Source organism: Narcine bancroftii, chromosome 3 (genome assembly GCF_036971445.1).
Source record: "Narcine bancroftii isolate sNarBan1 chromosome 3, sNarBan1.hap1, whole genome shotgun sequence".
In the NCBI taxonomy this organism is placed as follows: Eukaryota; Metazoa; Chordata; class Chondrichthyes; order Torpediniformes; family Narcinidae; genus Narcine; species Narcine bancroftii.
The window spans coordinates 366359779-366374463 of record NC_091471.1 but is presented as its reverse complement, the minus strand read 5'-3'; the positions used below and the strand labels follow the sequence as shown (position 1 = coordinate 366374463).

The following is a 14685-nucleotide window of genomic DNA, read 5'->3' as shown; positions in this document are numbered from 1 at the left end:
ATGGTTTATTGTTGTACCAAGCTGCACATTCGAGATGTAAAGTGAGTAGAGCGGGGGGGGGGTTAAGAACACAGCTCCAGTATTGTTGGAGATTATGGAGAAGAAGCACTTACTGGTTGTGGTCTGGGGTTGAAGAAATCCATGATCCAATTAGACAATTGGGTGTTAACTCCCAAGTCTTGGAGTTTGCTGATCAGTTTTGAGGGGGATGATATGTTAAATGCAGAACTGCAGTTGATAAAGAGCATCCTGATGTAGCAATATTTGATGCAATATGATGAATTCAATATTTTGAATCTGACAAATGGTTCAAGAGAGCAGAGTGTTACTGACAAAACACTTCTAAATCTTCCTCAATTTAAGTTTGTTTTTTTTTAAAAATCTCCCAATTCTGAAAAATAATTAAATCCACTTGAGGACAGTGGGCAGTAGGTGTACATCAGTTTTAATATTACTTAAACATTTTTTGATTGTGGTGAGCACATCATTTGCATTACCAAAGATATTTGTATTTTCAGAAGCAATTACACATGCTTCATCTGTTTTTTTTAAAGAATATGCTATGGTTTCAGTTCATCTTTCCAATTATGAAAGGGTATAATGGTGGTTCTGGACAAAAAATGGGATTTGCAGAATTCTTCAAACAATTTATTTGTGTTTTGGGAAGATCTAAACCAGGTATTAAATAAAATCACAAAAAGCAACATACCAAAAAATCCAGAGATCTTTCTTCTAAGTAATATAAGAAGTAAAGAACTTGGACTCAATTTGGATGGAGCACAAAAAAGATTTATTATGATAGCCTTAGCTGTAGCAAAAAAATGTATAATGTCAACCTGGAAATCAGAAGGTAGCCTGAGAATACAGCAATGGTACATAGAAATGAATATTTTTCCATTGGAAAAAATAACATATAATTTAAGAAATAACATCACAGTATTCGAACAAATTTGGAAACCATACATGGAACACAACAGAGAAGTCCTACCGCGGACCTCCACCCCCTAAAATGACAGAAGAAGAAGAAGACGAAATGAACTGACCCAGTATGTAAAAGTAGATGACACTAATTTCTTGTTTATTTTCATTGTGTGATGACATTGTTTAATGGGTTTAATGTATCATATAGGTTGAACGTTGATTGGGTGGGGAGGGGTGGGGGGAAAGGGGAAAAAATGACGCTGTATATTCAAGAGGGAAATGTTTGTGTGTATTTTGGTCAGTATGGTTCATAGTGTGAAAAATAAAAAACAAAAAAAAACAATTGTGTTTCTTTCCAACTCTTATCTATCGCCTGTTTATTCCTCTTCTAAATTTGTCTGCCCTGTCCTACCCAATGTTTCTCATCTGTTCAGTCTTTGTCCTCCATTGAAAGATTTTGCTGGCTTCTGAATCAATAACAAAACTGGGGGAATTGTGGTCTTTCCCATCTGTTTTCTGAGACAATGATAAAGCATTTGTTTCTGTTATTGAGGAGATGGCCTTCCTCTCTGCATTTTGATGGCAGCAAGAGAATAGGATGCAATACATGGATCAACAATTAGAGAGACATGGAAATTAATGGAGAAAACACAGAGGGAGGAATATGATTGATTTGCACAATAAACTTTGGAAGTGAAGTAAATTTAATGGAAAGTTTAATTTTGTTTAACTATTTGACATGCACAAACTTGTGAATCATCTTAAATGCCCACAAAATTACCCTTTTTCTTTCTGTCCACAAAGTTTATCTGTGAAGTGTAGCCTGCTGCTGTTAAATGGAGCCTTTGTGGCAGTTAAAATGTGCTCTGCAAAATTGGCTGTAGCCTCTAAAAATATGTTGGACACGAGGAAAAATTAGGGGACTGAAAGGTCTGTGAGAGAGCTGGGGGTGTAATGTAAAGTTGGAGGAGGGATTTGAGGATGAACCAACATCTGAGAAGATGAGAATCTAGCATGGATAACTATGCCAGGATGTGGGGCATAGCCTTGAAAGTGCTGAATCCCAGGGTGCTCAAAGATGACCGAGGTGAGAGGTATCAAAGGCAGGAAAAATCATTTAGTGGTGACAGAAGTTTTGGTATTTCAGTAAGGGTGGATAAGAGCCAAAACTGCTTTAGAAACAAGAGGTTCTTTGTCAATATGATGTGGATTTTAAAGTTTCCGTCAGGGTTGAATTAGACATTTGTGTTCTGTAAAGAGTCCACAAGTATGTGGCCTTTTAGTTTGAGCAGATGAAGATAAGGATCCAATTGTATAATGACCTTTTGATTATGGCGTTCCATGGGAGTAAGAGGTAAGGAACAGTTTTTAAAAAAAAGCATAACAACAAGGAATTATTTATTTATTTGTTTATTTTGCGGAGCAGCTTTACAAATAATTATGAATACACCATGGAAAACATACTTGTTGGATACATTGCATCATGTTATGGGGGCTACTTTGCTCAAGGTCGGGGGGAAGGAAACTTGCACAATCTGTACTGAAGGCAGCCATTATACCAAAGGACACATCACACCCCCAGCACATTCTCTTTTCCCTTCTCCCATCAACAAAGCACATATCAACCAGCTTCAAGACCATTTCTTCCCTGCAGCCATCAGGCTCCTGAATGAATCCCATAATAGTCCTCTCATGCCATCCTTGCTTTGTACTAATTGATCTTTGTATTACAACCCTAGACTGTAATTTTGCTTTTGTTCTTATTTTACTGTTGTATGAGTGTACTGTTGACTCATTAGCTTGCTCACAGAAGAACCCCTCTCAATGTACCAGATATGACGTGACATAAACTTAAACATGCAAACTTTGTTTTGCTCAGTGTTCGAGTCCAGATGTCAACTAATGTCATTCACCTTTTGCAAATGTATTGATGAAATTCTTCATTGGATTGAGAGTAATATGGGTGACTGATGTAGAAGTTACTTAACTCATTAATTTCTGTAGACAGAGTCTTGTTTGGAAAAGCTCTCTTGTGAGAGTTTTCTCCATTCAGAGCAGGTCAGCGAATAGTGTATTTTTATTTGGCTGTTTTTGTGTACATAATTCTGGGGTGGGAGAAACGTCAGCAAACTCTCAACACTACTTGCAGATGTGGCCATTCCTCAATTTGGCCATGGTCTTTAATTAAAGCTGATCTGCAGCCCCATGGGTTTGAGGTAAAACGTAAAAGTTTGCAGACACCATGATTGTAGTAAAAATGCTGGAGGAACTCTGGTCTCGCAGCATCTGTAGAAGGTAAAAATATATGATCAGCCCTTCAAGGTATGAATAAACAGCAGACAGGTGTCTGAATGAAAAGGCTGGGGAAGGAGGAAAGAAAGGGCAGGGGAGGGAGCACAGGGCAAGAGGCAAAAGCCCATAATTGGACATGGGTAGGAGGATGGGAGAATTGATCAGTCAAGGGGGGTGGCTTTGTGAATGGAGAGCTGGAGAAAAGGAGACACAGGGATAGGAGAAGGGAAGAGATGGGGAGCTAACAGAAACCAGACAGAGAAGTCGATGTTAATGCTATCTGGAGTGTGTCCAGATGGAATATGTGGGTGGTCTCAGTCTCCACAAGACCATGGACAGACATGTTGGCAAGGGAATGGGGTGGAAAATTGACTAGGAGATCCCTGCTATATTGGTGGACAGAGCTGAAGTCCTCCATGAAGTGATCTTCCAGTCTCTTTGATGTAGAGACCACAATAGGAGCAAAGGATGTAGTAGGTCAGGGGTTGCCAACCTTTTAATTTTAAATGCCGACATACTGCACAGGAACAGGCCATTTTGGCTCATGAGTACATACTGGGGGTGTAGTATAATTGGGTGGCATGAACACATGGGCCGAAATGACCTGTTACTGTACTGTATGTTTAAATTAAAAATTAAAAGGTTGGCCACCCCTGCCACAGATGATCCCTGCAGATTCACAAGTAAAGTGTTGCTTCACTTGAAAAGGAATGTTTGTAACCCCAAAGGTGGTGAAGGAGGAGGTGTGGGTGCAAGTAGAGCACCTCCTATGGTCCCAGGGGTAGGCCCCAAGGAGGTGATTGGTTGGAAGGGAGGAGTAGAAGAGGAAGTCGTGGAGGAAGCAGTCCCTGCAGAAGGAGGAAAGAGGAAGAAATGTGTGGTGGTAGGATCGTTCGCTCGGTAGTGGAAATAGCAGAGGATGTGGTGGAGATATGGGGAATCTTATCCTTGTTGCATGAGGGGACCAGAACAAATGTGCAAGTAATGAAGGATATGTGGGTGAGAGCTGAGTTGATGGTTGTAGAGGGGAAGCCATGTCTTTATTTTTAAAGAAGGAGGACATATCAGATGACCTCTCATGGAAGGCATTGTCCTGGGAACGAGAAAGGAATGGAATCCTTGCAGAGGATGGGGTATGAAGAGGTGTAGTTGAGGTAACTGTGGGAGTTGGTGGGTTTGTAGAGAATGTATGTTGAGAGTTGGTCTCCTGAGATGGAGGGATTAATAAAAGGGGAGAGTGTTGCTTGAGAGATACCAAGTTAATTTCACATCAGTATGGAAGTTGGCAGCAAAGTGGATAAAGTCGATGATTTCATCAGCACCAACCGTCATCAATAAAGTGGAAGAAGAGTTGTGGAGACTTGCCTATGTAGCCTTGTAGCATGGATTGCTCCATATAAACCAGGAGTTTGACTTGGTTGCTATGCTTTCTTCAATTACACAGTGACCACACATCCAGTCTACTTTATTGTCTTTGGCACGCTGAAGCCAAGAAATTGTAAGTGTAAAGTTTGTTCACTCCTCCTTCATGGTTTTGATTGCAGCCAGAGAAGAACCAAAATGGAGGATATAGTGATTGCAGGAATTGCAGGAAGGCTTCCAGAGTCGGATAACCTACAAGAATTTTGGGATAATCTCATTAATGGGATTGACATGGTGACAGATGATGATAGACGATGGAAACCAGGTGGGTATTGAGAGAATGAAAACTTTTTTATTGCTGTGATACAAGAGTACAATATACTGTGGTAATTCTTGTGATGTTCAGCAATTACATTTCTGCTTTGGTGCTTCTTTGAGATTTTGTTCAACTGTTTTGCATTTTTTGCATCCAATATTTTTTTGACCATGTTAAAAGCAGAAATAATGGTGCATTGGAGTCTGGAGAAATATAAACAATGATTTTAGTTAATTGAGAAAGTTGTTTACCTTTTGTTAACTGAACATTTTGTATGTATTTGTACAAAAATATTATGAAGACTGTTCATTCCAGGAAGTTTTTTAAAAAATAAAACTTGTAATTCAAGAAGAATCTTCTTGTTGCAACAGTTAATATCAATGTAATTGCAGGACAGATGGGAGTTCTTTCAGGTTGCAGATGTCATAATTCCCTTGATCAATAACACTGAGTTGAAGTTGAATGAAGAGCTCTTATTACAGATAGGGGTTTGTTGCTAAAGTAGAATTGATAGCACACAATGATAACTGTACTTTGAAGTAAATTGCATTAAATACCTGGATGCATCAGTTTGAGGATAAAGGCAAATAAATTTTGCTTATTCTAAATCCTAATTTTCAATGACTCCTTGCACATAATTCCTCTTTTAGAGAATGAATGGATAATTCCTTCTTGATTTGTCCAGGGGTTATTGGTGCCTAAAATTGAAATGATTCTAATTTCTATTCTCTTTTAAAGATATGCCTAATCTTCAGTGTGGATAAACATAAATAAAAAGATTTGGTTTGAAGTTCTAATTAAATTTGTTTTTCTAGAGTACTTTGTAGCCTTCAAATATTTTTGAAGTGTAATAATCGTGGTAATACAGAAAAAGCATTTGATAACTACAAGAGCCATTTAGCCAGACAATTAAATAGGCATAAATATGGTTTTAATGTAGACGATAGGGAAAGGGTCAGTGTGAACGTGGTAGACTGAAGTCTATTTCTATGGGGTACAACTCTGTCTTTAACGTGTGGCTCCTTGTGGAAATTGATTTTAGAGTGCAATTCTAAAAATGACATGGCCTGAGGAATAATCATTTGGGAGCTGGGGGTAGCCCTCTAGTTTTCCTTGAAATACAACTTGGGATTGTTTATAAGCACCTGACAGAGCAGAAAGGTTTAATGCATTCCCCAGAAAAAGTTTGTTCCCTAGTCATGTCCACATCATGGTCTGAGCAGCAAGAAAGCAATCCTCATTTTTTTTTTAAACTGGACTTTCTCCCAGGGTTATATGGGCTCCCTCACAGAAGTGGGAAACTGAAGGATATCAGCAAGTTTGATGCATCCTTCTTTGGCGTTCATCCTAAGCAAGCACATACAATGGACCCCCAGCTCAGAATCTTATTGGAGACCACTTATGAGGCGATTGTAGATGGAGGTAAGCTTCATTGTAACTTTCGGTGAAAGATATTTTGTTAGGGCTGTAGAAATTCTGCATTATGTATTCCAATAGAATGCTTAATTTTTAGTCCACAATTTAGTGCTATTTTAAAATCAATTAAAACAAAAATTGTTGTGTCCCTTTTCCCATGAGCATTTGCCCGAGGTTAATTTATTGGTACGACTACACTGCCTTCTAGGAGGGTCTAGGACATTTTGGCGCCCACAGTTTGATGCTGGGCATTTTGGCCTACTCCATCCCACCATTGCTTTTACTGGAGGAAATGGTTTCCTGGTGGGAGGAATTTTCTGCAACACAGAGGGTTCAAGGCAGCAGTTTCTGAAATGCGAGAGGATCAGAAACACCCGGAGTTAAAGCAAATGTGCAATGCTGCGGGGAGCTATGCCAGCACCAAACATGAACCAAAGTATAACAATAAATCCCAAAATGTTTCTGAAACACCGTAATGCCAGGGGTTGCTGGGCCAACACCAAACTGTGGGCATCAAAATGTCTGAAGGGCTACGTCTTTTTTTTTGCCAAAATGTGTGTCGCCAAAACCTGGGCCCCAAAATGTCCGATTCCACTTCTAGGATGGCTGCATGTCCACTTATTCCTTTTTCTTTCTTTAACAGCTCAGTAAAATTTTAATCTGGAATTAATTGTGTTGGTGACTTGATGTTGGTGGGAATAATTTTCCCTTTACCAGAGCCAGATTTTTTTTTAAGCTTGATTCTCATTTGTTTTCATATAGGAAGATGAAAGTAAATTAGTCTTGTTATTTTTAACATGTTTAGGTAGAGTGGCATTTCTGGAAAGTAGCAAGCTCCAAATTATCCTCATCCCCCAATTATTTTTCTTTTTTATTTCTGACACCCCCAAAAAAATCTGGTTGCTGTATATCCTCCAATAAAGAAAACCAGTAACATCTGAATGATTTGAAAATGCAAGACTATTTAATGATATTCTCTTTTCCTTATTCCAACACATGAAAATGTTGTATATCCCCTTCCTCTTTCATCAAGCAATATGGTTTGTTTATTGTGACAATAATAAGACTGAACCACCCTAGTTCGAAGCCCATCTGTAGCTTGAAGTATGTTAGATATGTAGAAGTCAAGCTTTGCAGAGAGAGATTCATGGAGTGTAATCCTCAGTGACTTGATCACAGCCCTTTTTGCAATATGCTCATGGGAAGATGTTGCATCTGACCTGTAGCAATGAAATTACACAAGTTATTTGTCATATAACCATGCAATTCTTTTTGTTTTGAATCTGTCCAAGTGAGCTGGTTTATCATGCATCTGTTCTTCAGGAATAAATCCCACTTCTCTACGTGGTACCAATACTGGAGTTTGGATTGGAGTGAGCGGCTCTGAAGCAGCTGAAGCCTTTAGCAGAGACCCAGAAGAGCTGTTGGGATACAGCATGACTGGCTGTCAGCATGCCATGTTTGCAAACAGGATCTCTTACTTCTTCGATTTTAAAGGTGACAAAACTTCAATTTTATGTTGTTTTTTTTTTAAATTTGAGGGAAGTCATTTCGTGTGTATCATTCTTTCACTTTTTTGATGTGCCCTGTATTTAATGAATAATATCAGGTATGAAGGTTTTCTAGGAACAGGAACTATACCCTTTATATAGGCTTTGGTATTGAATAGTTTACTGTGCCCTCAAAATTTGAAAGTTAAAGCAAAAGAATATATAAATTTGCAGGAAGACAACTGATTTTCAAGCCCCAGATCAAAATGATGGTTAAACCATCTATAAACAAATGCCCTTTTTACCCCTCTCATCTACTCTTGCAGGTACTTTGGTGGAGTTCAATAAATAATTTTCTTTTTCATCTGGATGTTAGGTCCCAGCTCTTCCATCGATACAGCCTGCTCATCCAGCTTACTTGCTCTAGAAAATGCTTTTCAGGCAATTCATCATGGCCACTGTAATTCTGCCATTGTAGGAGGAGTCAACCTCCTACTGAAACCCAATACATCAGTCCAGTTCATGAAACTGGGTATGCTCAGCCCGGATGGATCCTGCAAGTCCTTTGATGCTTCTGGTAAGAAAATTTGTTTCTGTATAATTGTGAATTCGAAGGCATGATATGTATGTTTAAATTTCTTTATCACTTACATGAGAAATGACAGGTTTTTAGTACATTTATTTTCTTTCCATATTAATGTCCAAATGATTTCTGCATGCCTTGAAGGAGCTGAAATAAGATTACATTTTAGATGGGTTTGAACCAAGTGATGTTGTCTTTTAACTTTTGCAACAAGCTTGTTTAGCTACTGGTGTTGCATTTGCCATATTAATAATGCTGAAAAAAAAAATCTTGGTTGTTATTTTAGCAAACCATTACTACAATTTTTTTTTAAATTGAAAAGCATCCATTTTAAAATGTAAAATTGTCTCACGTTTTCAGGTAATGGTTACTGTCGATCTGAAGCATCTGTGGTTGTTCTTTTAATGAAGAAATCAGCTGCCAAACGAGTTTATGCCACGATAGTCAATGCAGGAAGCAACACTGATGGTTATAAAGAACAAGGTTTGCTTAATCATTTATTATACAGTTGTCACAAGTCGAGGAGCTTTTTTTTTTAATCCATTGTGCTCATGTGGGGCTCTAATGCGCCAGCTTGATATTATCAGTGAGGAACTGAAGGAAGTCGGCGGGTCAGGCAGCGCATGGGTCTCGCTCTTGCTTTTTTTTCCCCCATACCCTCCACTATACTTGGTTCTCTGCTGTCACCAGGACAAATCTAATCAGGGGGCATTAGGGTAGCCATGGTGGGGGGCACTGATTTAGTTTTCTGGTGGCGGCGGCGGCGGCAGAGTGGGGACTGTGGGCTCCTGGGCAGGTTTGGCGATGGCATTGGGGGTCGGTGACCTGCTGATCCAAGTTTTCTGCTGATTCCACTGGGCTGCCTCAGTTATCTGAAAAATGCAGTTAACCGATATACATCTGGTCCTGAGCAGTTCGGATTATCAGAATCGTTCTGTATATTGATTATACTTTGTTAAGTTTATTATTTGATAATGAGTGTGCAGGACAGCCCAGAATTTCTAATACGCCGGCTTTTTTTCCAGCTTATTTCAACAATTGAGGACTGCAGTGCATCAAAGGGATTTAGGAGCGTTGGTACATAATTCCCTGAAAGTTGAATCACGTAGATAGATAGGGTGGTGAAGAAGGCATTTGGTATGTTGGCTTTCATAAATCAGAGTATTGAATACATGAGTTTGGATGTTATGTTGAAGTTGTATAAGGCATTGGTGAGGCTAAATTCGGAATTCTGTGTGCAGTTTTGATTGCCGAATTACAGGAAGGATATAAACGAGGATATAGACGAGGTTTATGAGAATGTTGCCGGGGTTTCAGGGTTTGAGTTACAGGGAAAGGTTGAGCAGGCTGGGACTTTATTCCCTAGAGCATAAATGATTGAGAGATGATGTGATAGAGGTATTCAAAATGATAGGGGGACAGATAGTCAATGTGGATAGGCTTTTTCCATTCAGAGTGGGGGAGATTCCAACAAGAGGGCATGGATTGAGAGTAAAAGGGGAAAAGTTTAGGGGAAACATGAGGGGGAATTTATTCACGCAGAGGGTGGTGGGGGGTGAGGAAATGAACTTCCGACAGAGGTGGTGGAAGTGAGATCAAGGTTAATATTTAAGGAAAAGTTGGATAGGTATATGGATGGGAGAGGTATAGAGGGTTATGGGCCAGTGGGACTAGGTGAGAGAAATTGTTCAGCATGGGACTAGAAGGGCCATACTGGCCTGTTTCTGTGCTGCCGATGGTTATATAGTTATGTGGTTACGTGGACCCAATGATCATATTATAACAGGACCACACTGTAATATTCCTGATTCACAATAAAACACAAATGACTTGTGTGCAAAGTGTCAGTCAGCCCTTCGTGTAGCAATTGAAAATAGTTCCTAATGCGTTGAATAGCAATCTCTCTGAAACTTAGTCATGCGATGATGCAACATGTACATATGTATTAAATACATTCAGAAAACAAAGTCGCACTAGAATATATTTTAAGAGTCAAGAACATTTTTTTAAAAACTGGATTGATTTCTACATTTAACAAGAGATTGTACAAGCTGGTGGTAATGCACACCTCTGTGTCCATAAACTGGTATTCCTGTGACTTTGCAGTCGAGCTCTATTTTCCAAACCATCTCTCATATCTGTAGTATTGAATCTCAATGGCCAGTGAATCCATTTGTCCGCCTTAATTCATTTTATGCAGGTAATTAGAAATTGCACAATTCAATAATTAACAGAAAATAAACTGTTTGGAGAGTTTTGTTGATTTATTTTCCATGGTGAAGATAAAATTAACTAATTTTCATAAAGGGCCATGTCTTTTATTGCTTTGTTGCAGTAAAACTGCAACGTGGGACCAATTTGGCAAAATTACTTTTGAGGCTACTGAAGTATATGTAAGATTTTTAAACAAAGGGTACAATTTTGCTTTACTAAATTGTGCATGTAGAAATCTTTGCATGTTATAACTGTCAGTTTTAAATGAGGGATGTCTAATGAACATGTTGACTTCCCAAGGACTGTCTTAAAAGTCTTAACCTTGCTGCCTGGGAGGATAATTTAGCTACAAGAGGCAGCAGGTGAGCAAATTTAATCCACCTGGTTTGGTTCCATGGAGAGGTGAATAAAGGACATTAGGAGCAAGTGATGATTCTGCTCAGTGTCATATCTCACCAGATTTTTGAGGCTCGGGTTTTATCCCATTTTTCTTTTGTCAAAATTAATTTGGTATTTATGATTATTCAGTAGTACATGCCCAGAAAAGATGGACAGAAAGCAAAGGACTTTTCTTGTAACTCATGGCACACAGGTGTGCATTCTATTTATGGAATATGTTGTTGAGCATTTGGTTATTGTTCACTAGTTTTACCTTTATTGTAATGAGAGTTGTATGCCTATGGTTTCCACATGCAGGTGTAACATTCCCCTCTGGAGAAATGCAGCAGAGGTTAATGAAGGCAGTGTATGAGGAAGCAGGTGTCTCGCCAGCTGCTGTTGAATATGTTGAAGCCCATGGCACAGGAACCAAGGTTTGTCCATTCAGCTGTCTGATCTGCACACTTCAGTTACCTGAACCCAAATGTCCCATCAGGTTCTGCCTATTGTTGGCCAGAGGGAGAAAAATGCATTAGATCCCAGCATCCTTGCTTACTTAAGTTTCCATGTGATGTTCCACTTGCTCTGCCAGATGGTATACCAACTGAATATGAATAATAACATGGCAGTTTTCCTTCGATTTTTCCTGTTAACTCCATAGACTTTCTGGAGCCCCGGGGAATAACCATCATAGAATTCCACAGCATAGAAACAGGACATTTGGTCCATCTTGTCCCATTTCTTAGTGTTTGGGCTGCACACCTCTAAACCTTTCTGTGTAATTGGGAATTGGCTTCTACAGTGTGCGGTGGGGGGGTGTGGAAAAGGAAGGTGGAAATGCCTGACTATTTATCTGTACTCCCCTCACCCATGTAAACTTCTCTATTGTCCCACCTCTGCCTCTTGTGTTCTAAGGAGAAAAGTTGCAACCTATCTCTCCCTTTAATTCAAGTCCATTATCATGGATCTTCTGCACCCTGTCCAGCTTAACAATATTTTTCCTAAAATTCCAAAAATGCAAGAATATTCCAAGGGCAGTTTTACCAACATCCTGTATATCTGTAATGTGATGTCCCTGCTTATGTACTCGGTGCCTTGACTGACGAGTGCAAGCGCGCCAATTACCTTCATCTGCTTTGCTAGTTTCATTGAACTATGTACCTGTGCCCCCAAGACTTGGTTCGACAACACATCCCAGCACTGTGAAAGCCTTGTTCTGGTTTGATCTACTAGAGTGCAACACCCCACGCTTAGCCGGGTTAAACAGCACCTACTGATCCTTTTCCCATTTTCCTAGTTCATTTAGATCCCTGTTTAAATCTTGGATAACCTTCTGCATTGACAATGGTATTACATCTGCAAACATAATAACCATGTTAATATAGATGACAAATAACACTGGATGCATCACTGCAGCCCTTCAACCTGAGTAACAAACCATCTCTACTCTTGTCTCCATCAAACCAATTCAATATTCATTTGGCTCGTTCATCAAGGATCCCATGCGATCTGACTTGTTAGACCAGCCTACCATGTCAGACCTTGTCAAGTAGATCCTGTCTGTCAAAATCCTCTCCAGTAACTTGACATTAAGGTCACTGGTCTGTAGTTCCCTGGCTAATCCTTGCAGCCTTTTTAAATTGAGGTGCAACATTAGCCATCCTCCAGTCGTCCAGCACCTCACCTGTGCTCAACAAGGTGGTACAGTTAATCCCTGACTTGCGACCTATGCAACTTGTATCCATCCGCACATAGGACTGAAAACCTCTGAAAGAATATAAAATTTATGCAGTTTGTTGTATTTGACAAACTAACAGGGATGAAGGGCATGTAAGAGCCAAAATGTGCACACTTGTTTGTCAGCGTCCCGTGGCCCATAGGTTGGTGTAGCCATCTTGATCCCATTGCGCATGCGCGAATCTTTGGTTGGCACATGTGCGGTGGGTTCACGTATTGGAGTTCAGTTGGCGTGTGCACTAGAGTTAAGGGCACAAATTCAATATTAGGGAGCTTAACTCGCGCATGTGCCAACTGAACTCCAATACGTGAACCCACTGCATATGTGCACAGGAATCAAGATGGCAGCACCCAGCCTACGGATGTCAACTAACAAGGTAAGTACGCAAATACAATGTAAACCATGTAAATTTTATAAGTTTTCTATTTTCTTTTAACAAATGTATGCAATTCCACCATGCATCTGTTCTGAGATACAACTGATCCTTCGGTCCGAATTACAGTTGTAAGTTGGGAGTACGTGTATCTGCCAGGACTCCTGCAGTTTTGTCCCTAGTTTCCGATAACATCCAAGAATATTTCTAGATCAAGTATAGGAATTTATCAGCCAACAGCCTGTATCTGAACATTTTTTTTTAAATAAAGAGATGGTTGTCAACTTCAAGAGAGCCTGGGGGGGAACATACTCCGTTGACCATTGACAGCTCCACTGTTGAGGTCGTCGGGAGTATCAAATTCCTCGGAGTTCACTTGGCGGAGAACCTCGCATGGCCAAGAAAGCCCAGCAGCACCTCGACTTCCTGCGAAGACCAAGGAAAGTTCCCCTCCCACTCTCTATCCTCACAACATTTCTACAGAGGATGTATTGAGAGCATCCTGTGCATCTGCATCACCACCTGGTTTGGATGCTGTACCTCCTCAGACCGCAAGACCCTGCAGAGGATGGAGAAATCGGCGGAAAAGACCATTGGGGTTCTCTTCCAACCATGAAGGACATTTACAACACTCAATCTAGGCGAAAGGCAATAAACATTATGAAGGACTTCACCTTCACTCAAGTGAACTGTTCTGCCATCTGGTAGGATTACTGCAGCGCTCAGCCCTCACATCCAGATTGGGAAACAGCTTTTTCCCTCAAGCCATCAGACTCCTGAGCTCCCAGAGCATTTGGGGATAGGATACTGTGGACTGTTACTGTATAAGTGTTAATATTTCAATGTGTTTAACTTCTGTTCTTACTTATATTTGTGTGATATGCTCTGTGGTCCTGGAGAAATCCTATCTTTACCATGCGAGCGTGCTATGAACGATAAATAAAGGTGACTTGACTTCATGCCATTTTAGACCTCAAGCGCCTTTTTATAACTTGGAATTTCTTCAAGACGTGGATATGTCAAGGAATTAAGCCATGATTGAATGATATTTCAATCCAGTATAATGCACTTCATACAGTAAATGTGAATGTTAAAGAAATGGGTCATAAATTGCCAAAGGCTTCAAGAAACATCTAAACACTGCAGTAAAGGCATCCAGGAATGAACGTGTCTGGATCAGTGGATGCCAGAGTGTGATTTGTACAGCTACCATTTAGTCATGACCTTTTGCAGTCTGAAATGTGCATCTTGCAGGCATACTGCAGATCTATCAGATAGTAGGGATCTCGTGTAGCCCTATTTCACTTCCTGCAGTTATCTAAAAGACCATTTCCTGGGAGTTAACTGAGAGTTCAAGTTGTAGGCCATATTAAAGATATCTAAATGCTGGTGGGTACCCAACTAATGGCTATGAATATCCATCATTCAATATTTTGTACACAGGTTGGAGACCCACAGGAACTGAATGGAATTGTGAATGTTTTCTGCCAATTTGATCGGAAGCCTTTGCTGTTGGGATCGACTAAGTCAAACATGGGCCACCCGGAGCCTGCATCAGGATTAGCCGCATTAGCGAAGGCAAGTTCCCTATCTTTTCTCTTT

The 14685-nt window shown here is 40.0% G+C and overlaps 1 protein-coding gene across 2 annotated transcripts in view; it reads left to right on the top strand.

Moving 5' to 3' along the window:
• The window catches only part of fasn (fatty acid synthase), a 91832-nt gene that overhangs the window by 10168 nt on the left and 66979 nt on the right, over window positions 1-14685 (top strand). For both annotated transcript variants that reach the window (XM_069930220.1, XM_069930221.1), the window contains exons 2-8: window positions 4758-4900; window positions 6161-6313; window positions 7631-7804; window positions 8174-8374; window positions 8741-8863; window positions 11291-11406; window positions 14527-14661. In XM_069930220.1, coding sequence (XP_069786321.1) covers window positions 4758-4900; window positions 6161-6313; window positions 7631-7804; window positions 8174-8374; window positions 8741-8863; window positions 11291-11406; window positions 14527-14661 — 1045 coding nt within the window. The remainder of the gene's footprint in view (window positions 1-4757; window positions 4901-6160; window positions 6314-7630; window positions 7805-8173; window positions 8375-8740; window positions 8864-11290; window positions 11407-14526; window positions 14662-14685) is intronic.